Source organism: Neoarius graeffei, chromosome 2 (assembly GCF_027579695.1).
Source record: "Neoarius graeffei isolate fNeoGra1 chromosome 2, fNeoGra1.pri, whole genome shotgun sequence".
In the NCBI taxonomy this organism is placed as follows: domain Eukaryota; kingdom Metazoa; phylum Chordata; class Actinopteri; order Siluriformes; family Ariidae; genus Neoarius; species Neoarius graeffei.
Window position 1 is genome coordinate 17,390,942 of NC_083570.1, and position 26,908 is coordinate 17,417,849.

Sequence of the window (26,908 nt, forward strand, 5' to 3'; positions counted from 1 at the left end):
GGGGGGAGGGAGCCAGAGAGAGGGAACCGAGAGAGAGGGAGAGAGAGAGACAAAGCCAGAGAGAGAGAGGGAGCGAGAGGGAGAGGTGCGCGCGCTCTTCTATATAACACATTAAGAGAGGATTGGAACCCGTGGCGTGTTTTTCACCCAGGGCCAGAGGAGATGGCCGCGGAGGGGACTGAGGGACTGGAGCGGTTCGAGAGCCCCGGTAAAGGCAGGGGGCTGCGCGTGAATAAAGCGTACCGGGTGGGCGAGCTGCTCTTCGTCTGTCCCGCTTACTCGCACGTGCTGTCCGTGAGCGAGCGCAGCTACACGTGCGAGCACTGCTTCACGAGGTGAGCCGCATGAACACGCATGAAGGACAACATGCGGAGCTTCAACCAAACACTCTCAGTGAAACTCTGCATGCGCCTTTACGCGTGGACGCGCACGTGACACCGCAGGCTGCACGCGTGCATCATTACATCTATTTATTATTATTATTATTATTATTATTGCTGCGACATGTGCATTCTTGCACTCTCCATCCCTTCCTCTTCATCCCATTGCACTCCAGAGACCCACTTCATCCATCAAATGGTCTCAGGACTATCATCAGAGTTTACACTGTCAATCATTCCAAAACACTACATCAGTCTGGAATGAGAGGACTGACTTGATATGACTTGGCTTGACTAGAGCACGCTCATGATCATGTCTCCTGTGCATCAGTGATTTACATTAAGTATTTATAAGCCTGCAGTTACGGTGGTGCTTGAAAGTTTGTGAACCCTTTAGAATTGTCTATATTTCTGCATAATATGACCTAAAACATCATCAGATTTTCACACAAGTCCTAAAAGTAGACAAAAAGAACCCGGTTAAACAAATGAAACAAAAATATTATACTCGATCATTTATTTATCGAGGAAAATGATCCAATATTACATATCTGTCAGTGGCAAAAGTATGTGAACCTTTGCTTTCAGTATCTGGTGTGACCCCCTTGTGCAGCAATAACTGCAACTAAACGTTTGCAGTAACCGTTGATCAGTCCTGCACACCGGCTTGGAGGAATTTTAGCCCATTCGTCCGTACAGAACAGCTTCAACTCTGGGATGTTGGTGGGCTTCCTCACATGAACTGCTCGCTTCAGGTCCTTCCACAACATTTCGATTGGATTAAGGTCAGGACTTTGACTTGGCTATTCCAAAACATTAACTTTATTCTTCTTTAACCATTCTTTGGTAGAACGACTTGTGTGCTTAGGGTCGTTGTCTTGCTGCATGACCCACCTTCTCTTGAGATTCAGTTCATGGAGAGATATCCTGACATTTTCCTTTAGAATTTGCTGGTATAATTCGGAATTCATTGTTCCATCAATGATGGCAAACCGTCCTGGCCCAGATGCAGCAAAACAGGCCCAAACCATGATACTACCACCAGCATGTTTCACGGATGGGATAAGGTTCTAATGCTGGAATGCAGTGTTTTCCTTTCTCCAAACATAATGCTTCTCATTGGAACCAAAAACTTCTATTTTGGTCTCATCCATCCACAAAACATTTTTCCAATAGCCTTCTGGCTTGTCCACATGATCTTTAGCAAACTGCAGACGAGCAGCAATGTTCTTTTTGGAGAGCAGTGGCTTTCTCCTTGCAACCCTGCCATGCACAACATTGTTGTTCAGTGTTCTCCTGATGGTGGACTCATGAACATTAACATTGGCCAATGTGAGAGAGGCCTTCAGTTGCTTAGAAGTTACCCTGGGGTCCTTTGTGACCTCACCAACTATTACACGCCTTGCTCTTGGAGTGATCTTTGTTGGTCATCCACTCCTGGGGAGGGTAACAATGGTCTTGAATTTCATCCATTTGTACACAATCTGTCTGACTGTGGATTGGTGGAGTCCAAACTCTTTAGAGATGGTTTTGTAACCTTTTCCAGCCTGATGAGCATCAACAATGCATTTTCTGAAGTCCTCAGAAATCTCCTTTGTTCGTGCCATGATACACTTCCACAAACATGTGTTGTGAAGATCAGACTTTGTTAGATCCCTGTTCTTTAAATAAAACAGGGTGCCCACTCACACCTGATTGTCATCCCATTGATTGAAAACACCTGACTCTAATTTCACCTTCAAATTAACTGCTAATCCTAGAGGTTCACATTCTTTTGCCACTCACAGATATGTAATATTGGCTCATTTTCCTCAATAAATAAATGACCAAGTAGAATATTTTGTCTCATTTGTTTAACTGGGTTATCTTTATCTACTTTTAGGACTTGTGTGAAAATCTGATGTCGTTTTCGGTCATATTTATGCAGAAATATAGAAAATTCTAAAGGGTTCACAAACTTTCAAGCACCACTGTATGTTCAATTAGATCCATGCAGTCCAGTGCAGAGGTCTGGTTACACATGACCACAGTTGGGCATGGCCTTAGCTGCACCAGTCTCTCGAAAGGTATTTCTGGCTTGTCTTTTTGTCACTTCACCTCAGATGAAGTTCCTCCCTGCAGAGCCTGAGGTTTGGATATAATGTGAAGAATATCGAACTGTTATCGAAGTAGAATTAGAAAAGACTTCAGGATAGAAAATAGAATAGAAAACTCTACATTAAGTCCTGAAGTGTTTTGTGCTAGCAAGGTGGTAAGGACATTAAGTCCTGAAGGCATTCTGTCTAAAAATAAGTCTTGTTTCACAAACGTGTTTCAGGACAGAGGCAGGTAGGGTAGGGCGTCAAACTAAGTGGATAATTTTTCCCTCTTCTCCCCTTAGTTTGACGCCCTACCCTACCTGGGTAGGGTAGGAAAGCTTGTCCTAAGACTTCAGGATATACTGAAGTCCTGAAGGCATTCTGTACAAAAATAAGTCTTCTTTCACAAATGTGTTTCAGGACAGAGGCAGGTAGGGTAGGGCGTCAAACTAAGGGGACAAGAGAAAAAAATTGTCCCCTTAATTTCACACCCTACCCTACCTGGGTAGGGTAGGAAAGCTTGTCCTAAGACTTCAGGATATATTGTTATAGAAAATAGAATAGAAAACTCCTTAGTGGATACAGACATAAATGGATACATTCGCAGAATATCTTGCTTTATACAGTATATAAAGTAAACAGAGTGGGAGAAAGGATCAGTGAATCAGTTGAGAGGGAAAAAATATCAGCTGCCTTGAAAAAAAAGTCTTTTCAAGGTTTATCTGCAAAAAAAAAGGTTTCATTTTAGTCTCCTTGAAGTGTTTCATGCTAGCAAGGTGGTAAGGACATTAAGTCCTGAAGGCATTCTGTCCAAAAATAAGTCTTGTTTCACAAACGTGTTTCAGGACAGAGACAGGTAGGGTAGGGCGTCAAACTAAGGGGACAAGAGGGAAAAATTAGGACAAGCTTTCCCTTTCATGGTTACTCACCTTTGAGGAGAAGAAAGTGTCATGCATCCTGATTACTGCATTGCAGAGGCAACCTAATTTCCCCCTCATCTGCTCCTGACTGCACTGAAGCGGAATAATAACAATACTGAAAGTCTTTATAACTAGCTTTCGACCAAACTAGCAGCCTTGAACCGCTCATGCAGACCGCAAGTGAACTCATGTTCACAGGTTTTAATTACTTCTTATTCTTCAGCATTTTCACAGCAGCTTATACATTTATTCATAGTTGTTTTAGTTGTTTGGGGTTCACATCATGTGCTCTTTTGTTTTTTCTTTCTTTCTCTTTAAGGGGGCTGGTTCACTTTTCCTAGAATCCAATTTGTTGTTATTGTTTATTATTACATACCGTGTTTTGAAAGCACGTGACTGCTACACTGAGCTCTCTCTGTGACAAAATGCATGGTTCGTGATCCTTTTCAAAACCCATCTCAGACTTTTTCTTCATTTCATACAACGCGTACGTGGAAGCTTTGAACAAAATATGCTTTATCTATTCTATTCTTTCATCCGAGGCCAGTTCAAGAACATTACGATGTACGAAAACAGAATGGATCGGTGGAAGGAATTTCAAATGTACATACTTTGACAAAATATCTTCAATTTCACGTTTCTTTGGAAGATCGTGAACGCTAAACAAAAATGACGTTTTGCTACTTGGCACAGAGGATTCTGGGAAGCATGAGCTGGCAGCTTGTCAGGTTTGTCACTAAGCCTCCACAAAGCGTCCCATGTTGAAAAACCTTAGCTACAGCTTTACCTTGGATTCATACGGAGTCTCACTTGAGACTTCTTCCAAAAAATGTGAAACAAACATCGCTTCACGGAAAATGTCGTCTTTGATTTGCTGGAAGAAATTAATCAACACCTTCTGACCTTTCCAAATCGGGAGATCTGCAGCAAACAATAAACAAATCAATGACATTTTCAGTCTCTTGGTTATACTGTGCTTTGACTTCAAAGGTGCACCATTACCGAAAGGTCACGTCTAAAAATAAAAATACCGTAGAATGTTTCAAAGTCTTGGTTTTGCCGTGTGGTAATCAAGGCTATAAAATCGAACTCACTGCTCTCACACCCACAGAGCGACAAATGACTTTGACAGATGGGAAGCGTGAAAGGGAGCACTATGGCTAATCGACGTAGCTCCATTTGAATAGACAAACTATTTGGCCCATGTTGATTGATAGTCAATATTGTAACTGATCTAGGATCAGATTTTAGACTTCACTTCCTAGTGAACGCTGCATTATTAATGACTGAGGACTTGATCCTCGAGGAAAGAAAAGATATGTATGCATTGAGTGAGAATACAACGAGACAGGGTTTGCGATTTATTGTATTATATGAACGTGCCATGCTTTCATCTGCTGCTATGGTGTCAGCTCTTTCTAAATACGCCACTGGGTATTTTCATCCTGCAGTGCAATAAAGTGTGTTATTCTGGCCCATGTGGTGTAATATTGCACCAGTCTAAGTGTGTGTGTGTGTGTGTGTGTGTGTGTGTGTTGGCAGTTGCCTCATGGCTGAATTATGTGTCCGTATGCCATATGCTCTTGGCCCAGTGTCCATTAGTGTGTGTGTGTGTGTGTGTGTGTGTGAGACTTGTCTGTATAAAAAATACACCTCCTGTTCTACCTACAGGAAAGAGGGTCTTTCAAAATGTGGAAAATGCAAGAAAGCTTTCTACTGCAACGTAGAATGTCAGGTAAGAACTGTTGACAACAAACAAATCACAAAGTGAATGTTTCAAAGATGATCAGCATTGCGTCTCATTTTTCAAAGGAGCGTTCATGCAAGAAATATGTTGTTTGCGAAAATAGTGTTCGTTGGGGAAAACGTTCGTATCCTGTGAAAATTAACGTATAAGGAGACTTGCTAACATGAATCTCAGTTGATCCATATGAGTCAACCTGACAAAACCACAAATTAAAACAAATAAGACTATCTGTTCAATTAGAAGTAATGGCACCCTATAAAAGGAACAAGAGTTTAGTATGTGTCTGTGGTCTGATTCACTGTATTGGCTGAGCTGCATTATTGGAAGATTTAGCGCATGCTGCATTTAGGTCAATGCTCACAAAGCTCACTTTGTAAACTTAAGTAAATTTTGGGTTTGGGTTGGATTATAAACCCTAATATTATCATCATGACCTTCAGCTCTCACTAGCCAACCATTGTTTGCTGGATAATGCTGTAATGTGCTGTATGGCCATTAACATTTCAGAGAGGCGACTGGGCAATGCACAAACTGGAATGCTCAGCGATGTGTTCGTTCGGGGAGAGCTGGTGTCCGTCAGAGACCGTCCGTCTGGTGGCTCGGATTATCACCCGCATGGTGAGTGCGCAGAGCTTTTTTTTTTCCTTATGTAGGACTGTGTAATCTAAAGAAAGGACAGACTGTTGGACAGCCTTATGGCCAGGAAGCTTCACATTATGCAACAGGAATTCAAAGTTGTTCCAGGCGCGATGTTTCTAGCAAGCTGTGTGCCAAAAACTAGTGTTAATTGGCACTATGCATCTTAAAGGTTATGCAATATAGCAGATGGGATTTATATCATACCATAGGGCAGCACGGTGGTGCATGGTGGTTGCCTCACAGCAAGAAGGTTCTGGGTTCAAAGCTCCTTGTGGAGTTTGCATGTTCTCCTGTGTGGGTGTAGGTTTCCTCCGTGTTCTCTGGTTTCCTCCACAGTCCAAAGACATGTGGATTAGGTCAACTGGGGACTCTAAATTGCCCATGAGTGTGATTGTGAATGATGAATGGTTCATCTGTGTGTTAGCCCTGTGATAGACTGGCGATCTACCCATGGTGAACCCCACCGCTCACCTGAAGTCAGCGGTATAGATAATGGATGGATGGATTCACACCATTAATGAGTGACACAGAGAGATAGATTATCCTTGTTGGCACCAAAATAGCAGATACATTGTTGGTAGCAATGACTGTAAAAAACATGGAAGGCATCGCTCCATTGCCTTCTGGTCTATAGAAACGAAGCCAAAATTCCTCCAAATTTGGAGCTGGATTTTCCTCAATACAGGAAGTCAAGGTCACCTACTCATTTGGTAGGGCCGCCCCCTTTTCCCAATACCAAGGACTGGTGTTTCTACGCCTTTTTACGATATCGTAGAATTTAAATCAGTATTTAAAAACTAATTTCATCAGGAGAACTAACTTTGAAGAGACACTGGAGATGGAAAGACAGTTTAGATGAGAAAAGTGACATGGAAAATAGACTGTTTAGTCATTGGGATGACATAGGGATGGGCGGGGCTACACATTATACTGCAGCCAGAAAGCCAGCAGCGGCGCTAGACGAATATCACTATTATTGGACGTTCCTGCTGGTAACATTTTTCATAAACAACTTTATACATAACCATATGTTTGGTCAGAAGGTGTTGATTAATTTTCTAAAACAGCAGCTTGGACAATAGCGCTAGCCGTAAGTTAAATGACACTGTGTAGCAATGCGCTTGTTTTAATTTGGAAAGTTAGCAGCAGCTTGTATAGAAAATGCTCAATATAAACAGAATTTTAAAAACATGTCTGAGGTTGGGCAGCACGGTGGTGTAGTGGTTAGCACTGTCGCCTCACAGCAAGAAGGTCCGGGTTCGAGCCCCGTGGCCGGCGAGGACCTTTCTGTGCGGAGTTTGCATGTTCTCCCCGTGTCCGCCTGGGTTTCCTCTGGGTGCTCCAGTTTCCCCCACAGTCCAAAGACATGCAGGTTAGGTTAACTGGTGACTCTAAATTGACCGTAGGTGTGAATGTGAGTGTGAATGGTTGTCTGTGTCTATGTGTCAGCCCTGTGATGACCTGGCGACTTGTCCAGGGTGTACCCCGCCTTTCACCCATAGTCAGCTGGGATAGGCTCCAGCTTGCCTGCGACCCTGTAGAACAGGATAAAGCGGCTAGAGATAATGAGATGAGATGAGATGTCTGAGGTTTTGATGTGGTGAAGTTTTCTGTACAGAGATGCTGATTTAACATTTGATGAAGGCGTCTCCAGTGTCAGCACTTTGTCACAGTCAGAAGGAAAGCTGTCAGTTGAAGTGCAATATTCTGTGTAACGTCTATGTGATGTTCTCTCTCTCTCTCTCTCTCTCTCTCTCTCTCTCTCTCTCCATGCAGAAAGTTCAGAAAGAGAAAAGTGCATCAGAGAAACTGCTCCTGTTAAAGGATCTTGAGTCCAGTAAGCAACATTCATATCATTCACATCAATCTGTTTTTTCTTCCTGTCTTTCTTCCTTTCCTCGTGTTTGTGTCTTTTCCACCTATCTCTGGAATTCTTCCTATCAGTCTCTCTCTCATTGCTCTTCTTTGTCTCTATTCAATTCTGTTCAACAAACGAATCCATTCCTTTCAATTCCATTCAGCATTCCATTTCATTCCATTCAACATTCCATCCAGCATTTCTTTCCGTTTAACATTCAACATTCTATTTTGTTCCACTGAACATTCCGTGCAGCACTTCTTCCATTTAGCATTCCGTTCAACATTCAGCATTCTGTTTCATTCCACTCAACATTCCGTGCAGCATTTTTTCCATTTAGCATTCCATTCGGCATTCCATTTAGTTCCACTCAACATTCCATGCAGCATTTCTTTCCATTTAGCATTCCGTTCAATATTCCAATCGGCATTACATTTTGTTCCACTCAACATTCCATGCAGCATTTCTTTCCATATAGCATTCCGTTCAACATTCCTCGGCATTCTGTTTTGTTCCACTCAACATTCCGTGCAGCATTTCTTTCCATTTAGCATTCTGTTCAGTATTCCAATCGGCATTCCATTTCATTCCACTCAACATTCCGTGCAGCATTTCTTTCCATTTAGCATTCCGTTCAACATTCCAATCAGCTTTACTGTTTTGTTTCACTCAACATTTCTTCCAGCATTTCTTTCCGTTCAACATTCCAATTGGCATTCCATTTCGTTCCGCTCAACATTCCGTGCAGCATTTCTTCCGTTCAACATTCCATTCGGCATTCTGTTTCGTTCCACTCAACATTCCGTGCAGCATTTCTTTCCATTTGGCATTCTGTTTTGTTCCATTTAACATTCCGTGCAGCATTTCTTCCGTTCAACATTCCATTCGGCATTCTGTTTCGTTCCACTCAACATTCCGTGCAGCATTTCTTTCCATTTGGCATTCTGTTTTGTTCCATTTAACATTCCGTGCAGCATTTCTTTCCATTTAGCATTCCGTTCAACATTCGATTCAGCATTCCGTTTCATTCCACTCAACATTCCGTGCAGCATTTCTTTCCATTTAGCATTCCATTTGGCGTTCTGTTTTGTTACTTAATATTCCATGCAGCATTTCTTTCCATTCAACATTTCATTCGGCATTCTGTTTCATTGCACTCAACATTCCGTGCAGCATTTCTTTCCATTTAGCATTCCATTTGGCGTTCTGTTTTGTTCTACTTAATATTCCATGCAGCATTTCTTTCCATTTAGCATTCCGTTCAACATTCCATTTGGCATTCTGTTTCGTTCCACTCAACATTCCATCCAGCATTTCTTTCCGTTTAACATTCAACATTCTGTTTTGTTCCACTGAACATTCCGTGCAGCATTTCTTCCATTTAGCATTCCGTTCAACATTCAGCATTCTGTTTCATTCCACTCAACATTCCGTGCAGCATTTTTTCCATTTAGCATTCCATTCGGCATTCCATTTAGTTCCACTCAACATTCCATGCAGCATTTCTTTCCATTTAGCATTCCGTTCAATATTCCAATCGGCATTACATTTCGTTCCACTCAACATTCCATGCAGCATTTCTTTCCATATAGCATTCCGTTCAACATTCCTCGGCATTCTGTTTTGTTCCACTCAACATTCCGTGCAGCATTTCTTTCCATTTAGCATTCTGTTCAGTATTCCAATCGGCATTCCATTTCATTCCACTCAACATTCCGTGCAGCATTTCTTTCCATTTAGCATTCCGTTCAACATTCCATTCAGCTTTACCGTTTTGTTCCACTCAACATTCCTTCCAGCATTTCTTTCCGTTCAACATTCCAATTGGCATTCCATTTCGTTCCGCTCAACATTCCGTGCAGCATTTCTTCCGTTCAACATTCCATTCGGCATTCTGTTTCGTTCCACTCAACATTCCGTGCAGCATTTCTTTCCATTTGGCGTTCTGTTTTGTTCCATTTAACATTCCGTGCAGCATTTCTTTCCATTTAGCATTCCGTTCAACATTCCATTCAGCATTCAATTCTATTCAACATTCCAACCCATTCCATTCTATTAAACACTCAATTCAATTTAATTTTGTTCAGATAATTCTTTCCATTCCAATCCATTCAACACTTAGTTTAATCCGGATTCCATGTCTTTTAATACTCCATTCCATTCAAGAGTCAATATTCAAGATTCAAGATGTCTTTATTGATACATCGCAGTGAATTAACACTGAATTGCGATCAATTTACATTAAAATCAATATTAAGAGCAAATTTAATCATTAAAAGTATCGATAGCAATCGTTATATACTAAAATGACTTATTGCAACATCAATACAATGATTTTAAACATATAATTCTACATTAGAGAACTATATATAACAGGGGTTCTCAACCTTTTGCAACCTGGGCCCCACCAAAGCTGGTTCATTGCAGTTGGGGGCCCCTCTTCTCGCCCCGCCCCCATCCCCCCCCCCAAACACACTCACCCGCAGTGACGCCACCCGACCTACAGCACCTTACATCGACCGATAGATAGATAGATAGATAGATAGATAGATAGATAGATAGATAGATAGATAGATAGATAGATAGCTAGCTAGCCCTGGGCTAGATTATTATTATTATTAGTAGTAGTAGTAGTAGTAGTAGTAGCAGCAGTAGTAGCATTATCCATTCCATAGAAATACATAGGCCTATTATCATTATTAGGCTATTGTTATAATTGGCAGTAGCACCACATTTCTAATCTGCTTTCGGGCATTATTATAATTATTATTATTATTATGGCCTATTATCATTACTAAGCTGTTGGCAGTAGTACAAGACTTATGTTCTTTCAGGCATTATTATTATTATTAGGCCTATTATTATTATTATTATTGCTGTTGTTGGTTGTTGATATTATTATTATTATTATTATTATTATTATTATTATTATTATTATTATGCTATTATTAATAATAGGCATCATTATTATTATTATTATTATTATTATTATTATTATTATTATTATTATTAGTGTTTTTATTAGGTATTTTATTAGGCTTATCATTAGCTGGCTATTGATATCATTGGGAATTGGGACCAGGCGTGAATTTAGGTTTTACTTTTTACTGTGCCTTTGTGATCTGCATTTGCGTTAATGCGAGACCTGAGCCTGCTTTGCCTTACAAAGATCCTCGATTCTTGGCGAAATGTTTGACAAGCACAGTCTCAAGTCATTCTCAATTTGCGCACGATTGCGATATTTCGTTTTGAGCGCAGTCATTTTTGAAAATCCTGCCTCACACAAGTAGGTCGATGCGAATGGGATGAGCAGTTTCAAGGCTACGTCACACAGTTGCGGGTACTCCTGCATCAATGCTGCCCAGAATGTCGAAAGAGGGCATGAGGTGAAGACTGCCTTAAGTCTACTGTCACTCTTCAGCTCAATAAGCTGTTCCTGCATGTCAACTGGAAGTTCGTCAGCAGTACACACAAATGGATCTCGAACCCACGCAAAAGAGCGATAATCCTCTGTGAAGTATGCCGCAAACTGTTTTCTCATTACCGACAGGTGCTCTGACGCTGCTTGAAAGACAGATGAGAAATCGTGGGAAGTGCCTGCATTACTGATAAAGTCTGCAAGGCTTGGGAACATATCACAGTTCCCCCGACTGATGCGGCCACACACACAAGATTTTATGATAGATTTTATAATAGTATTGATTTGTATGTAATAGTCCAATGTCCTGCATTTTGACATGGGTAAATGTGTTGTATCTGCTTAGCTACTATAGCCTGTTAGCCCCAGATTTTTTTTTTCCCTCCGTACATGAAGCCTACTCGCGACCCCCCTGGAGTACCTCCGCGCCCCACCAGGGGGGCGCGCCCCCCCGGTTGAGAACCACTGAATAATAATAAAAACAGGTGACATGAAATTCCATTCCACTGAATTCTGATCCGCACACCAATCCATTCCGTTCAGCATTCAGTTCAATTCCACTTCCCATTCAGTATTCCATTTCATTTAATATGGCATTCCATTCAGCATTCCGTTTAGTTTTCAATTCCGTTCAACATTCCATTCAGCAATGCGCAAGATTCTATTCAACATTCCATTCAGTTCTAAATTCCATAGTATTCCGTTCAGTTTAACACTGTATCCATTGATGCAAACTGTTTCTATTTTCACCTTCGATTCCTTATCATACTTACGTCTCCTTCCATTCTATTTCCTCATTTCACTTCCTACAAAGAGAAGGCACGCACTGGGTTAGGGTTAGTTGCAGATTGGTGTTTTTTTGTTCGTTTGTTTTGTTTTTTAAATTTGCAGTACATGAAAATATATAAAGTTTCAGGAATGTAGAAAGCAGCAGACTTGGAGCTGTGGTCAAAGTGGAGAAGGAACTGCGACTTCCTGTGAGATGGGATCTGAGAGACGGGGTGTACTGTTCCATTGCTGCTGTGTGTCAACATTTCTGCAACATCTGCAGTTTTAGATGGTAATCATAAGCACAATCTCGTCCCCTCTTTCCCCTCTTTCTGGCTTTCCGTATCGCTCTCTCAGACCTGGACAAGCTGGATAATGAGAAAAGGGAGATGAATGAGGCGGACATAGCCGAACTGCATCACTTCTACTCCAAACATCTGGATTTCCCTGATCACCAGGCTCTGCTTACTCTGTTTGCTCAGGTACACATCTGCGCTGATTTGACCAACTGAATCGTGCTTTCAGTTTCTTTTTTCTTTTTCTATTTCTGAAGCTCTTGAGCTTGCTGTAGCTTCAGAAATAGCAGGAAAATCAACTGGAAAGCATAAAATGTTCTCAGAGCTCTCTCTCTCTCTCTCTCTCTCTCTCACACACACACACACACACAGGTGCACTGTAACGGTTTCACAGTGGAAGACGAGGAGCTCTCTCACGTCGGATCAGCGGTGTTTCCAGAGTAAGATGACCTTTTCAGCCACATCCTCACACATTTCATTTTCTCAATCATTCTGTTCTTTCATCACTCACTCTGTTTCTCTCTGTCAGTGTTGCGCTGATGAATCACAGCTGCTGCCCGAACGTCATCGTCACCTACAGAGGAACCTCAGCAGAGGTGCGAGCTGTGAAGGATATCAGCCCTGGAGAGGAGGTGAGACCACAGCCAGCTTGTTCAGGTCAAAGGTCAGGGTGGAACAAAAAAAAGTCATGAACAGAACATTGTATCTGTGTGTGTGTGTGTGCAGATATACACCAGCTACATCGACTTGCTTTACCCAACAGAAGACAGAATGGAGAGACTCAGGGATTCGTACTACTTTACCTGTGACTGCATAGAGTGCAAAACCAAATCCAAGGTGTGTGATGTGTTTGTTTAACCCAAAGTCATGATTTACTTAAAAAATCAACTCAGTAATTACACTTGCAACCAGAAGTTTACATTTAGTTTAGAAAAAGACAAACTTTTTTTTCTTCATGTCTGACAGTAAAATTGAGGAAACTTCCTGTTTCAGGTCAGTTAGGATCTGCAATTATCATCTCATCTCATCATCGCTAGCTGCTTTATCCTGTTCTACAGGGTCGCAGGCAAGCTGGAGCCTATCCCAGCTGACTACGGGCGAAAGGCGGGGTACACCCTGGACAAGTCGCCAGGTCATCACAGGGCTGACACATAGACACAGACAACCATTCACACTCACATTCACACCTACAGTCAATTTAGAGTCACCAGTTAACCTAACCTGCATGTCTTTGGACTGTGGAGGAAACCGGAGCACCCGGAGGAAACCCACGCGGACACGGGGAGAACATGCAAACTCCGCACAGAAAGGCCCTCGCTGGCCACAGGTCTCGAACCCGGACCTTCTTGCTGTGAGGCGACAGCGCTAACCACTACACCACCGTGCCGCCCGGATCTGCAATTATTATTATTATTTTTTATTTGTAAAATGTCAGAATAATCAGAGAGAGAATGATTAATTACTTTCATCAAAGTCAGAAGTTGGTTCGTTTGTTTAATAAGATCCTAGAGAATGAGAAAATGCCAAATGAATGGAGAGCGTGCTAGTCCCAATATACAAGAATAAGGGAGATGTACAGAGCTGCAGTAATTACAGAGGAATAAAACTGATGAGCCACACCATGAAGTTATGGGAAAGGGTATTGGAGGCGAGATTGAGAAGACAGGTAGCAATCTGTGAACAGCAGTACGGGTTTATGCCAAGGAAGAGCACGTCGGATGCAATTTTTGCTTTAAGAATGTTAATGGAGAAGTACAGGGAAGGCCAGAGAAAGCTACATTGTGTGTTTGTAGACCTGGAGAAGGCATACGATAGAGTGCCGAGAGATGAGTTATAGTATTGTATGAGAAATAGTGGAGTGAATGAGAAGTATATTAGAGTGGTGCAAGACATGTATGAGAACAGTGAAACAGCAGTGAGATGTGCAGTTGGAACAACTGAATGGTTCAAGGTGAAGGTGGGACTTCATCAACGATCTGCTTTGAGTCCTTTCTTGTTTGCCATAGTGATGGATAGCTTGACGGACGAAGTGAGGCAAGAGTCACCACGGAACATGATGTTTGTGGATGATATTGTGATATGTGGAGGTTGAGTTGGGTTTGGAGAGATGGAGGTATGCATTGGAACGAAGAGGAATGAAGGTGAGCAGTAGCAAAACAGAATGCATGTGCATCAACGAGAATGGGGATGAGAGTGTAGTGAAGATGCAAGGAGTAGACGTAAATAAAGTTGGTGAATTCAAGTACCTGGGGTCAACTGTGCAGGAAAATGGGGGCTGCGATAGTGAGGTGAGAAAGAGAGTGCAGGCAGGGTGGAGCAGTTGGAGAAGGATTTCGGGAGTCATTTGTGATAGGAAAGTCCCAGCAAAAGTGAAAGGTAATATGTATAAGACAGTAGTGAGGCCAGCTGTGATGTATGGATTGGAGACCATACCCGTAACGAAGAGACAGGAGGCGGAGTTGGAGGTGGCAGAGTTGAGGATGTTAAGGTTTGCGATGGGAGTGACAAAGTTGGACAGGATAAGAAACGAGCACATCAGAGGGACAGCGCATGTGGAGAGCTTGGGAATGAAGCTAAGAGAGATGAAACTGAGATGGTATGGGCACATCCTGAGAAGAGATGCAGAGCATGTGGGAAGGAGACTGTTGAGGATGGAGCTGCCAGGCAAACGAAAACGAGGAAGGCTAAAGAGGAGATTCATGGATGTGGTGAGAGAAGACATGAAAGTGGCAGGTGTGGTAGAGAAGGATGCTGAAGACAGGGAGCAATGGAGATGAAAGATCCGCTGTGGTGACCCGAGCAGCCAAAAGAAGAAGAAGAAAGTCAGAAGTTGGTTCGTATTTGTTAGAATTGCCTTTGAACTGTTTAACTTGGATCAAGTGTTTTGGGTCGCCCTCCATGAGTTTCCCACCATATCTTGCTGGAACCTTGGCCCATTCCTCCTGACAGAACTGGTGGAGTTGAGTCAAATTTGTCGACCTTCTTGCTCACATGTGCCTTTTCAATGCCACCCACACATTTTCTACAGGATTGAGGTCAGGGCTTTGTAATGGCCACTCCAATCCCTTCACTTTGTTATCCTTAAGCCACTTTGCAACTAATTTAGAGGTACGCTTGGGGTCATTGTCCATTTGGAAGACCCATCCACATCCAAGCTTTCTTTAACTTTCTGGCTGATGTCTTGAGATTTTGCTTCAATATATCCTCATAATTTTCTTTCCATGTGACGCCGCCTATTTTGTGAAGTGCATCAACCAGTCCCTCCTGCAGCAAAGCAACCCCACAACATGATGCCGCCATGCCCGTACTTCACGGTTGGGGTGGTGTTCTGAGGCTTGCAAGCTTCCCCCTTTCTTCTCCAAACATAACACTGATCATCATGATAAAACAGTTAAATTTTTATACCCCCACTCCAAGGGGGGGGGGATTACTGGTTTACCTCCGTCCATCCATCCATCCATCCATCTATCTATCCATCCATCCGTCCGTCCGTCCGAAACACCCTTTTTCTCAGCAACCACAAATCATAGCCACTTGGTACCAAACTTCAGCTTGGGGTTCTATACCGTGTAAACCGTTTTCAGGTCTGTCACACATCGACTTCCTGTTTACTGACTGAATGTATTTACGAAAGCTATAGCATGGATTTACAAAATTTTTGTAACACTTTTCTCAGCAACTACAAATCACAACTGCTTGATATTTGGTACCAAGCTTCAGCTTGGGGTTCTATACTGTCTATACCGTTTTCAGGTCTGTCGCACATTGACTTCCTGTTTACCGACTGAATGTATTTACGAAACCTATAGCATGGATTTACAAAATTTTTGTAGCACTTTTCTCAGCAACTACAAATCACAACTGCTTGATATTTGGTACCGAGATTCAGCTTGGGATTCTATACTGTCTATACCGTTTTCAGGTCTGTCACACACCGATTTCCTATTTACCGACTGAATGTATTTACGAAAGCTATAGCATGGATTTACAAAATTTTTGTAACACTTTTTTCAGCAACTACAAATCACAACTGCTTGGTATTTGGTACCGAGCTTCAGCTTGGGGTTCTATACCATGTGTACTCTTTTCAGGTCTGTCACACATTGACTTCCTGTTTACCGACTGAATGTATTTACGGAACATATAGGGTGGATTTTGATGCTATTTCAAGAAGCAAAATGCTATTTCAATATGACAGTTTACCAGGATGCTATTTGAAATCCCGGGGGAGAACACTGCTCTTTACTTACTTGTTTCAGGGTTCATTATTTGTTGAAGTCAACATTCATAATAAGTACCCTATTCTTTCGATTGCTTGTATTCTGATACAAGCGAGAGAGGGGGGATACGTAAGTGAGCAGTAGCTCACAGTTGATCTTGTTTTTTCATCAGACAACAGGACATGTCTCCAAAAATTAAAATCTTTGTCCCCGTGTGCAGCTGCAAACTGTAATCTGGCTTTATTATGGTGGTTTTGGAGCAGTGGCTTTCTCCTCGCTGAGTGGCCTTTCAGCTCATGTTGGTACAGAACTTGTTTTACTGTGGATAATGATACTCTCATACCAGTTTTAGGAGCTTCTTTACAAGGCCTTTCGCTGTAGTTCTGGGGTTCATTTGCACATTTCACACCAAAGCACGTTCATCTCTGGGACACAGAAGCCGTCTTTTTCCTGAGCGGTATGATGGCTGTGTGCTCCCATGGTGTTTATACTTGCGTATTATTGTTTGAACAGATGAACATGGGACCTTCAGGTATCTGGAAATTGTACCCAAGGATGAACCAGACTTGTGAAGATCCACAATTCTTTTCCTGATGGCTTGGTTGATTTTCTTTTGATTTTCCCATGATGACATGCAAAGAGGCCCTTGTGTTTGAAGGCATGCCTCCAATTAACTCAAATGATGTCAATTAACCGATCAGAAATTTCTAATGCCAAAACATCATCATGTGGAACGCTCCAAGCTGTTTAAAGTCACAGTCAACTTAGTGTATGCAAACTTCTGACTTTGATGAAAGTAATTAAAAATTCTCTAAAAAAAAATTTCTCTGTCTGATTATTCTGACATTTTACAAAAAAAAAAAAATTGGGGATCCTAACGGACCTAAAACAGGAAAAGGTTCCTCAATTTTACTGTCAGACATAGAGAAAAAAAAAGTTTGTGTGTCTTTTTCTAAACTGTACCGTATGTAAACTTCTGGTTGCAACTGTCTTTATTTAGCGTGCTAATTCCATCTTTGTTTAGCTGGACTCGTGTGTGTGTGTGTGTGTGTGTGTGTGTGTGCACGCTATAGGACAAGGTAAAACTGAAGCTGAGAAAGGTGAATGGTAATGAACCGCGCTCAGGGGAGATCAGGGAAATGCTTCACTACGCACGAAACGCCATCGAAGACTTCCGCCGAGCCAAGCAGGAGAAGAATATCCTTTGTTTTCGTCCCAAATTAGACCTCTACACTTTATACAATTTCATTTTTGATCCAAAAACAGAGTCACATTTTAAATTGTGGTGTGTATCGTAAAGAAAAAGAAGTTAGAAATGAGTGGATTTCAGTACAAATCTATGGAGGGGGCACATACTTTTGGAAAGAAGGATATTATGTACTATTGATATGGATGCTTATATAGTTCCTGATGCATTAAGTGTTGTTTTTTCTGTTTTTGTTTGTGTGTGTGTGTTTTATCTCCTTGACTCCTGAGCACCCCCTGCAGAGCTGCTGGAGATATGTGAGGCCAGCATGGACAAAATGGGCTCCATATTCGACAACACCAATGTCTACGTGCTGCACATGATGTACCAGGCCATGGGAGTGTGTATGTACATGGAGGATTATGATGGCGCCGTGACCTATGGAGAGAAAGTCATAAAGCCGTTCAGGTTTGTACACTATGGAAAAAAATGCAAGTTTGCTAAATTGTTTACAAAAAAAAAAGAAAGAAAGCTGTGATTGCACAGGTTTTCACCCTCATTACTGTGAAACCCCTAAATTAGTTCTAGAACAACCAGTTTTTATCAGAAGTCGCATAATAATTCGAACCAAGTCAATCCGAAAAGGTATCCGGTTATTTAGCACAGAAGTCTTTTAGCAGAACTCTCCAGTTGTGGTCAGAAGTTTACATACAGTGACATGAATGTCATCTTGGATATGAATGTCATGGCAATATTTGGGATTTCAGTAATTTCTTTGAACTGTTCTTTTTCTGTAGCAGAATGATCGTACAGCATACTTCTTTAATTTAAAAAAATAACACTAGAATTTGGTGCACAAGTTTTAATATTCTTTGGGTTTTCTGAAATCAACACAGAGTCAAAATTATACACACATGGTCAAAAATTTACATACGCTCACTTAGGTTATTAATTCAGAGGTGCTGAAACTTCCAAAATGTCTCTTATCTTGCCAAGGCTGAGGTCTCTTAACTTACAGCTGGTAGCTTCACTGTGGCTTCATAAAAAGGGTTTGTTTACAGCACTCGTTGGATTGACCAACACACAGTAAAATGGAAAAGTCCAAGGAGCTCAGTGCAGATCTGAGAAAGAGGATCGCAGATGTACACGACTCAGGAACATCTCTTAGAGCCATTTCTAAACAACTGCAAATTCCAAGATCAGTTCAAACAATTGTATGCAAGTTATTGTGAGGTGTAGTCACTTTGCTTCAAGAAAACCCAAACTGTCACCCTCAGCTGAAAGGAAATTGGTTTGGATGGTGAGGAACAACCTGGGAACCACCATGGCACAGCCCTGCCATGAACTGGAAGCTGATAGATCACTGTCTACAGTTCAGATCACCATGGACTAAGAGGCTGCTATCCAAGAAATAACCCCCTGCTCCAAAATTGACACCTTCAAGCTTTACTAAAGTTTGAAGCTGACCACATGGACAAAGAAAAAGCCTTCTGGAGGAAAGCTGTATGGTCAGATGAGACAAAGATTGAGTTGTTTGGCCACAATGACCTCCATGTACAGAGGGACACTGTACCAGCTGGTGGTGGTGGTAGGATCATCATGCTCTGGGGCTGTTTTGCTGCCAGTGGAACTGGTTCATTGCACAAAGTGGATGGAATAATGAAGGAGGATGATCTCAGAATTCTTCAGCATCAACCATCAGAAACTTGAACACAACTTGGGAGTTACAACAGGACAATGAACCCAAACACGCATCAGAGCTGGTTGTGGAGGATAAAGCAGGCTAGCATTAAGCTTAAAACAAGTCCTGACATCAACCCTGTTGAAAATATATGGGCTGTGCTTATAAGTTGAGTCCATGTCAAGGAAAAAAAAAACAAATTTAACTGAACTCTACCGATTCTACCATGAAGAGTCGTGAAATATCCAACCAGAATTCTGCCAAAAGCTTGTTCATGGTAAACAAAAATGTTTGGTCAAGGTGAATCTTGCGAAGAGACAGTTTACCCAAATATTAAGTGTGCTGTATGTATATTTTTGACCCTGTGTTGATTTCAGAAAACCCAAAGAAAATTTAAACTTGTGCACCAAATTGTAGTGTTGTTTTTTTTAATTAAAGATGTATGCTGTACAGTCATTCTGCCACAGAAAAAGAACAGTTCAAAGAAATTACTAAAAGCCCAAATATTGCCATGACATTCATATCCAAGATGACATTCATGTCACTGTATGTAAACTTCTGACCACAACTGTATGTTCTTTAGCACAACTCTGGATTATGGTCACAATAACTGAAAGAAATACTCCTCTTGATATAGGAAGGGGTTTATTATGATTGCTTAGGGATCGGAAGCTGGAATTTCTGCTGCTGTGCATGTTAAGGATCGGTTGTTGATTCCTGAAATGTGGACTGAAAATCTGATTGTTTGGTGTCTTTGGATATTTGTAGTTAAGCCATAATAAACCTTGAATTGTGGGCACCTTCATAGATAACTTCAGTCACTTCTGATCACATCACAAATTCAACTGACTGTCAATAATTACGCGTTTGCTGAATTAATCAACTGGGGGATTATGTCTCTTGTCCTGCTTGACAACGTGTTTTGCCGACTAAGAGCGGAATCTATTCCTAAAAACGTCTCATCTCATCTCATTATCTGTAGCCGCTTTATCCTTCTACAGGGTCGCAGGCAAGCTGGATCCTATCCCAGCTGACTACGGGCGAAAGGCGGGGTACACCCTGGACAAGTCGCCAGGTCATCACAGGGCTGACACATAGACACAGACAACCATTCACACTCACATTCACACCTACGCTCAATTTAGAGTCACCAGTTAACCTAACCTGCATGTCTTTGGACTGTGGGGGAAACCGGAGCACCCAGAGGAAACCCACGCGGACACGGGGAGAACATGCAAACTCCGCACAGAAAGCATGGATTAAAGTTTTCCGTCGCTACGATGGATTTCCGTCAACTGGGAGCGCTAAAGATCAATAATGAGATTGATGCAGATCCGAGGAAAAAAGGGGGGTAGGCCCATAGGTCTGACACCGATGTAATTTAGAACTTCACCAAGCTGCTGTGATTGCCTGTTGTTGAACCCTTTCTTGTGCTATGTTTGAGTATATGTAAAGGAATAAGTTGTTGCGCTAGATAGGCTTAAATAAATAAATACAGCCTACGCTACTGTCTAGTCCCGGGGAGGCTCGGCGTAGGCAGCGAGCCGCGGTGCTCGGCTCGAGTTTCGTTTCTATCGGCGGCTCCAGCCCGACTTTGCACGCTCGTAACTCGGCCAGGGGAGGTCCCAGCCTCTCCAAACTTGGCAGCCAGCGACCTCTGCCCTCTCCCCAGCGAAACAGCGCTGCCAGGGCGGGCCAGCCCCGCGCCTCGGGACACGATTCACCCCGAGGCGAGCCGCATCAGTTTCCTTTTAACGGCGGCTCCACTGATGAAACAATCTGGCTGTCCTACTACTAGGCAACTACTTGCCTACTACTAATACTAGGCCTATTGTAGTAGTAATAATAATAATGATATTTGCCTATTGAAAGGTGATCAGGTGAAAAATCTAAACAGCCCTGTTGAAGCCGCAGCAAGACCTATGCTATTAAGCCTTTTGTAGGTTAAACAGGCTTCGGCAGACAATGTTCTGGAAAGGCTGTGTTTTTCTTTGGTTTGATTAGCCTACGATTTAATCTTTAAACATTATGGTTTCAGCAGTTCGCTTAAACATTGGAGGCTGCAGAGTCGGGCTGCAAGATTTCCCGACACTTGTTTAAGATGCCAAACTTCATAGTAAGGAGAAAATAATTCCACAGTATTTACTGCCTCGTCAGTCTCAAAAATTAATAGTGAAGGACCAACGCGAATTAAGTCTCAAAAAAACATCTCGTAGGCCTATATTTTACATTTTCAAAAAAGTCCGGAATTGGAAGTTGGTCAGTGAAGTGTAATGAAGTGTCTCATTCACTCAGCACAAAAGGTCAGAAAACAGTGGAGAAAACACCTATTGCTTAAATAGGCTACTAATGTTTTACATTAGTAATTTAATGTGACAAATAAATTCATTGATTAAATAGATAAAGAAGCGAATACGCCGAAGCTCAAAATTCAGGAAAGTGGCTCCGGTGTTGCAAGTGCACAAGAACAGTTATTTGAAAGTTAATCTAATGAATTTGTGCGTGCGCGTGCGATTTCATGAAGAACCGGGACAATTGGCATTCGGTGAAAGATTCACACCTATGACTCATTATATTCGCGCGCGCCCTCTCGCCCACTGCTGCTTCGTTTTCCCTATTTACACGAGTATCTGAAGATGGAGTTTTCAGAAATCTCCACTCTGCCCCGAGTTTGCGAAAGTAGCTGTTTTCAGTGACTGAAACCTCCGTATAGGTGTGAATGAGTGGTGCAACCGAATAAATAAATATGCGTCTTTTTTATCCGGCTACATGTAGGCTATCACTGTGCAAAGCCTCTAATGTTGAAATGGTAGTAATATTTGTTAAAATAATAGTAGGCTAATTTCCACATTAATTGGTAAAATGGCCCAAGGGATGTGATGGGGGGATGGCCATTTTATAAGGGGGATGATTTGAGATTTTTATTTCAGAAGGGGGATGCCTCCCCCCACATCCCCCCTCAACTCGAGTACTGCGTATAAGTCCATATTTCACCTGACATAGGCCCTTCGATTTCCATCACTAGAGCGCGTCAAATTACTTTCGGTTTTGCCAGTATGGACGCGCTTCTTTTAAATGAAGGCACAGATGTGTCAGACATCGACAAAACGGTGGGCTTGGCGAAATGAAATGGGTGATAATGGCAAGCTCCTGCTGCTGTGCCAAGGAAAAAGAAACAAAAACAGGCATCAGGTGTTGCCAAACTAGATGCCTTTGGCTTCACTGCGAAGAAGCAGAAAACATGAACTTTCACTTTACTTTTCTTATTTCCTGGCTTTATTTCAACAGATTTTCCTATTTTTCTTTCTGTTCCACTCTTCTGAAAGCATGGTTCAAGTTCGACTGCAGTTGCACTTTTCTCTGAACCACTGTTGTGCATTACTAAAGTATTGTTGAAATAAATTTGCACTTTGCGCTGAAAACTTGATGTTTCATCATGAATAGCCAGTAATGACAATGGTAAAGTCTTGCCTTAGCTTTAGTCATTTGTTAAAATTATGTAAATGTACTATAAGTAGGGGCCGAGGGGATAATGGACAACACGGCGTTTAAAATTTGACGCATCGCTGACATGGTAGGGGCCAACGACATGGAGCTTTTTTTTGTTCAGTCACATGATTTTTTTTTGCTTTAATCCATGAGAAAGGCCCTCGCCGGCCACGGGGCTCGAACCCGGACCTTCTTGCTGTGAGGCGACAGTGCTAACCACTACACCGCCTCCTAAAAACGTACTCAAATTATTAAAAGTCCATTTGATATCACATATTACTGTTTTCATATGTATTTGACTAATAAAGCTACAAAGTCTTTAACCAAAAAAAGACCAATTTCAATGAGAAAAATGAGAATCATGTCTCCTTCGTAACCAACAGTTGCAATATGTAAACAAATGAAATAAACGTCCACTGAAGTATCCTAGAACGAATGGCAATTAAATAAAAGTGCAATATAAATGTTCAGGAATGACAAAACAACCAAAATTAACATATCAATTGTTTATAATACGGCAATCATGAAGCAAGAAGAAGATGAAGAACTTTGCACTTTATTTGAATAAAGTATATTGCATTTTTGCGTCGTTCTTTAAACCTGTCATTGAAATAACGGGATAGATGGCAAAAATTGTCACGTCTCAAATCCTGTTGTTTTCTTTTAATTGGGCACTCATCTCATTCTCATTATCTCTAGCCGCTTTATCCTGTTCTACAGGGTTGCAAGCAAGCTGGAGCCTATCCCAGCTGACTACGGGCGAAAGGCGGGGTACACCCTGGACAAGTCGCCAGGTCATCACAGGGCTGACACATAGACACAGACAACCATTCACACTCACATTCACACCTACGGTCAATTTAGAGTCACCAGTTAACCTAACCTGCATGTCTTTGGACTGTGGGGGAAACCGGAGCACCCGGAGGAAACCCACGCGGACACGGGGAGAACATGCAAACTCCGCACAGAAAGGCCCTCGCCGGCCACGGGGCTCGAACCCGGACCTTCTTGCTATGAGGCGACAGCACTAACCACTACACCACCGTGCCACCCTGTATATACTATGAGACCCACCGTAATGTGGAAATGCATCTACAGATGGCATGTGCAAGAAACGTGCTGCTGCGACATCAAAACATCAGTTTCACGTGGCAAAGTTAACAGTTTTAATTACCTGTCGCGTCTATTACGCGTAATGCGACTTTTTTTCTCATGATAAATTTCACCCTCACGAATGAAAATCATTTTTCTTAACTTACAGTATCATCATGTACATGCAAATCTCGGAAAAGTTCATTTCCTTTTCTCTATCCTTTTCGTCTTCATTACCTTCTTTTATCCTGCTGTTACCTATTTTTACACGATCATAAAAAAAAAATCCATCAAACATCTTTGAACATGATCAGTAAGTATTCATTATAAAGATCAAGTGTTCTTGGAGCTTGTGCTAAAAGACTTTTGTGCTAAATAACCATAAACCTTTGAAAACACTGTCCGCACTGTGAAGAAGCATGGTGGTGGGAGCACGGAGTCAAAATTTACCCTTGCTGCTTAAACATACGAATTCAAGTGACCAATCTTGTAAGAGTATGCTCTGTGCAGGCAGCTGTATCCAGCCTACTCCCTGAACGTCGCCTCTATGTATCTGAAGCTGGGGCGACTCTACGTGGCTCTAGACCGACCGTCTGCAGGATCCACCGCCCTGAAAAAGGTAGCGTACTCAGTTAGAAGGGATTGATGGAAACACTTGCTGCTTTTGTTTGCAATATTGAATTGAATTTTCACGTCTTTGAAATGAATATTTTTTCTTCCCATATTGCTTCTTTAATTGTAAAAAAAGTTACATACGGCAGCTTTAAGTTGAGATTTTTAAAATTTGTTTATTTATACCTTTGTGGTGTTGTTTTTTTCCAGGCTTTGGCTATTATGGAAGTTGTACATGGAAAGGACCACGTCTATGTAAAGGAACTACAGAAAGAGATCAGCACGCACCAAAAATAAACACACCCCACGAAAAACTCAAACTCTTTCGTACAATAAGATTTATGTCCTCTGCAGTGTGAATCGAATCAAAGAGCTGATTTTTTTTTTTGTAAATTTATATTTATTCTCTAGAGCAGGAAATTTCATCTCAAGTCCAAGTGGAGAATTTTAAAAGTTCACTCTTCCTAACCGGGGTGGAATGTGTACTGAAAAATCTGCACTCTTGGTCTTGATTTGGAAAAGCTCTTAGAGGTGAAGCCAAGGACATTCTGTTGTGTTGATGATGCGAATGCTCCTTGAGGCATCCTCCTTATCTGCCCCAGCATCCTCCATGATTGCGTGAGTTCTACACTAGCTTTCTATGCAATCTGATATGAGAATAAACAGTCTAATTGCAATCACTGGAGTCTGAACAAGTGGAAAAAACAACGAGCAAAATAAGGAGAGGGGAATAATTGTGCAAGTAGCAAGCACAATTCAGGCAAAGAAAGTATTGCTACAGCACGTAAGATGTACACCGTTCTAAAGTACGACTTGTGAATTATGAGGTTTGTAAAGAGCAGGAAAAACACTGTAGGAACATTTCCAGGAATCAGAGTTGAGAACTTTCTCAACGCCTCAACCTTCTGTAAGGCGTTATCTTTTTGTACAGTGTTTACGTGGACTGAAGGCTGCTCAAAGACAAAAATTCTGGTCCAAAAATGTGCCATAATTTCTGTAAACGCATCCAACAGCAGGGATCATTTGGTGGGTCTGTTGAGTGTACACTAGCTAGCTAGCTACAGTCAGCTTGATCTGTAAGCGAATCTGAGCGCAATGCAAGTACAAATCCGAGCACGTAGCATGTAAATCAAACACCAGTTTTTACACGGATTAGTGAAATCGTCTCGAAATAGTTAGCTTTTAAAACTATTTATTTGTAGCATTGGAAACTGCACAGAACCACTAGAGGGCACACAAGAGTAGCAGGCGCGACGTATACGAGAAACTACAAACAGCAAGCAATGTGAGCTATGTGTCGCTTACTAGTGTGAACTTTTAGTAGGTTTAGCATATGCACATGGTTTACTTCAGTATGTCGAGTCTTGTGTAGTAACGGATGTGTTTGTAAGTAACCTCTTTGTTGAAGCTGCAAAATTTTATCAGCAATTTTCTTGAATCCATAAAGGGGAAGCGTTATGAATAAAAATACAGAACGTTTTTTGGGGGGTCTTGCAAAAGTCTTAGGCACATGTAAAGAAATGCTGTCGACCAAAAATGGCTTAAAAATAATGAAACGAAATGTTTCAACATTACAAAAATACTATAAACATTAAGCAGTAAGACATAGTAAATGAAACGAAGTCAATATTTGGTGTGAGACAACCCTTTGCTTTAAAAAAAAAAAAAAAGTAGTTTGTGGTACAATGAGCTGTAGGTTTTACTGAGCATCTTACAGAACCAGCCACAGTTCTTCTGGACACTTTGACAGTCACACTCGCTTCTTCATTTTACACCAAAACCCAGTCACGCTTGTTATGTTTTCTTTTTTTAATCTGAAAAGTGTCCGCTTGTGTAATATGCTGCTCAGTTATGAACAATTTTTTCTGTAATATTTCATTTTGTGCTGAAAACAACAACAAACATTTGGAACTCTAAAATGTTTTTGTAATGTTTTGACTCAATGTATTAGTCATTAAATAGAAATCTATAACAAAGTTTGTATGAAACCCCCCCCCAAAAAAACACACACAATAGGGTGCCTAAGACTTTTGCACAGGACTGTGTGTATGTACAATCTACACTACCGTTCAAAAGTTTGGGGTCACCCAGACAATTTTGTGTTTTCCATGAAAAGTCACACTTTTATTTACCACCATAAGTTGTAAAATGAATAGAAAATATAGTCAAGACATTTTTCTGGCCATTTTGAGCATTTAATCGACCCCACAAATGTGATGCTCCAGAAACTCAATTTGCTCAAAGGAAGGTCAGTTTTATAGCTTCTCTAAAGAGCTAAACTGTTTTCAGCTGTGCTAACATGATTGTACAAGGGTTTTCTAATCATCCATTAGCCTTCTGAGGCAATGAGCAAACACATTGTACCAATATAGCTGCAAGCAGCAATGTGGGGGCCAAGCAGTCTATGAGCCTAGTTGTAAGGCCAGCAGAATGCACTTGGGCCAGGTAATGCCCTTGTGCAGCTTAGTCCAAAGTTGCTTTCTACCAAGTTTGGGAGAAATTGGTGAAAAATTGAGGGAGGAGA

General features: G+C 41.6%; 1 protein-coding gene across 1 annotated transcript; it reads left to right on the forward strand.

Annotated features, from left to right (window-relative positions):
- Positions 1-30: 30 nt before the first annotated feature.
- On the forward strand, positions 31-26,275 carry smyd2b (SET and MYND domain containing 2b). Its single transcript, XM_060906881.1, has 12 exons — positions 31-335; positions 5,050-5,113; positions 5,633-5,743; positions 7,541-7,601; positions 12,166-12,290; positions 12,477-12,544; positions 12,634-12,736; positions 12,831-12,941; positions 17,398-17,521; positions 17,804-17,978; positions 24,283-24,391; positions 24,595-26,275. The coding sequence occupies exons 1-12, from the start codon at positions 163-165 to the stop codon at positions 24,679-24,681; spliced, it is 1,311 nt and encodes a 436-aa protein (XP_060762864.1). The 5' UTR covers positions 31-162; the 3' UTR covers positions 24,682-26,275.
- The last annotated feature ends 633 nt before the right edge of the window (positions 26,276-26,908 follow it).

Coding starts and splice junctions, on each gene's coding strand:
- smyd2b (XM_060906881.1), top strand. CDS start 163: ATGGCCGCGGAGGGGACTGAGGGACTGGAGCGGTTCGAGAGCCCCGGT. Junction 12,291..12,476: donor TGCTTACTCTGTTTGCTCAG/GTACACATCTGC, acceptor ACACACACACAG/GTGCACTGTAACGGTTTCAC. Junction 24,392..24,594: donor GATCCACCGCCCTGAAAAAG/GTAGCGTACTCA, acceptor GTTTTTTTCCAG/GCTTTGGCTATTATGGAAGT.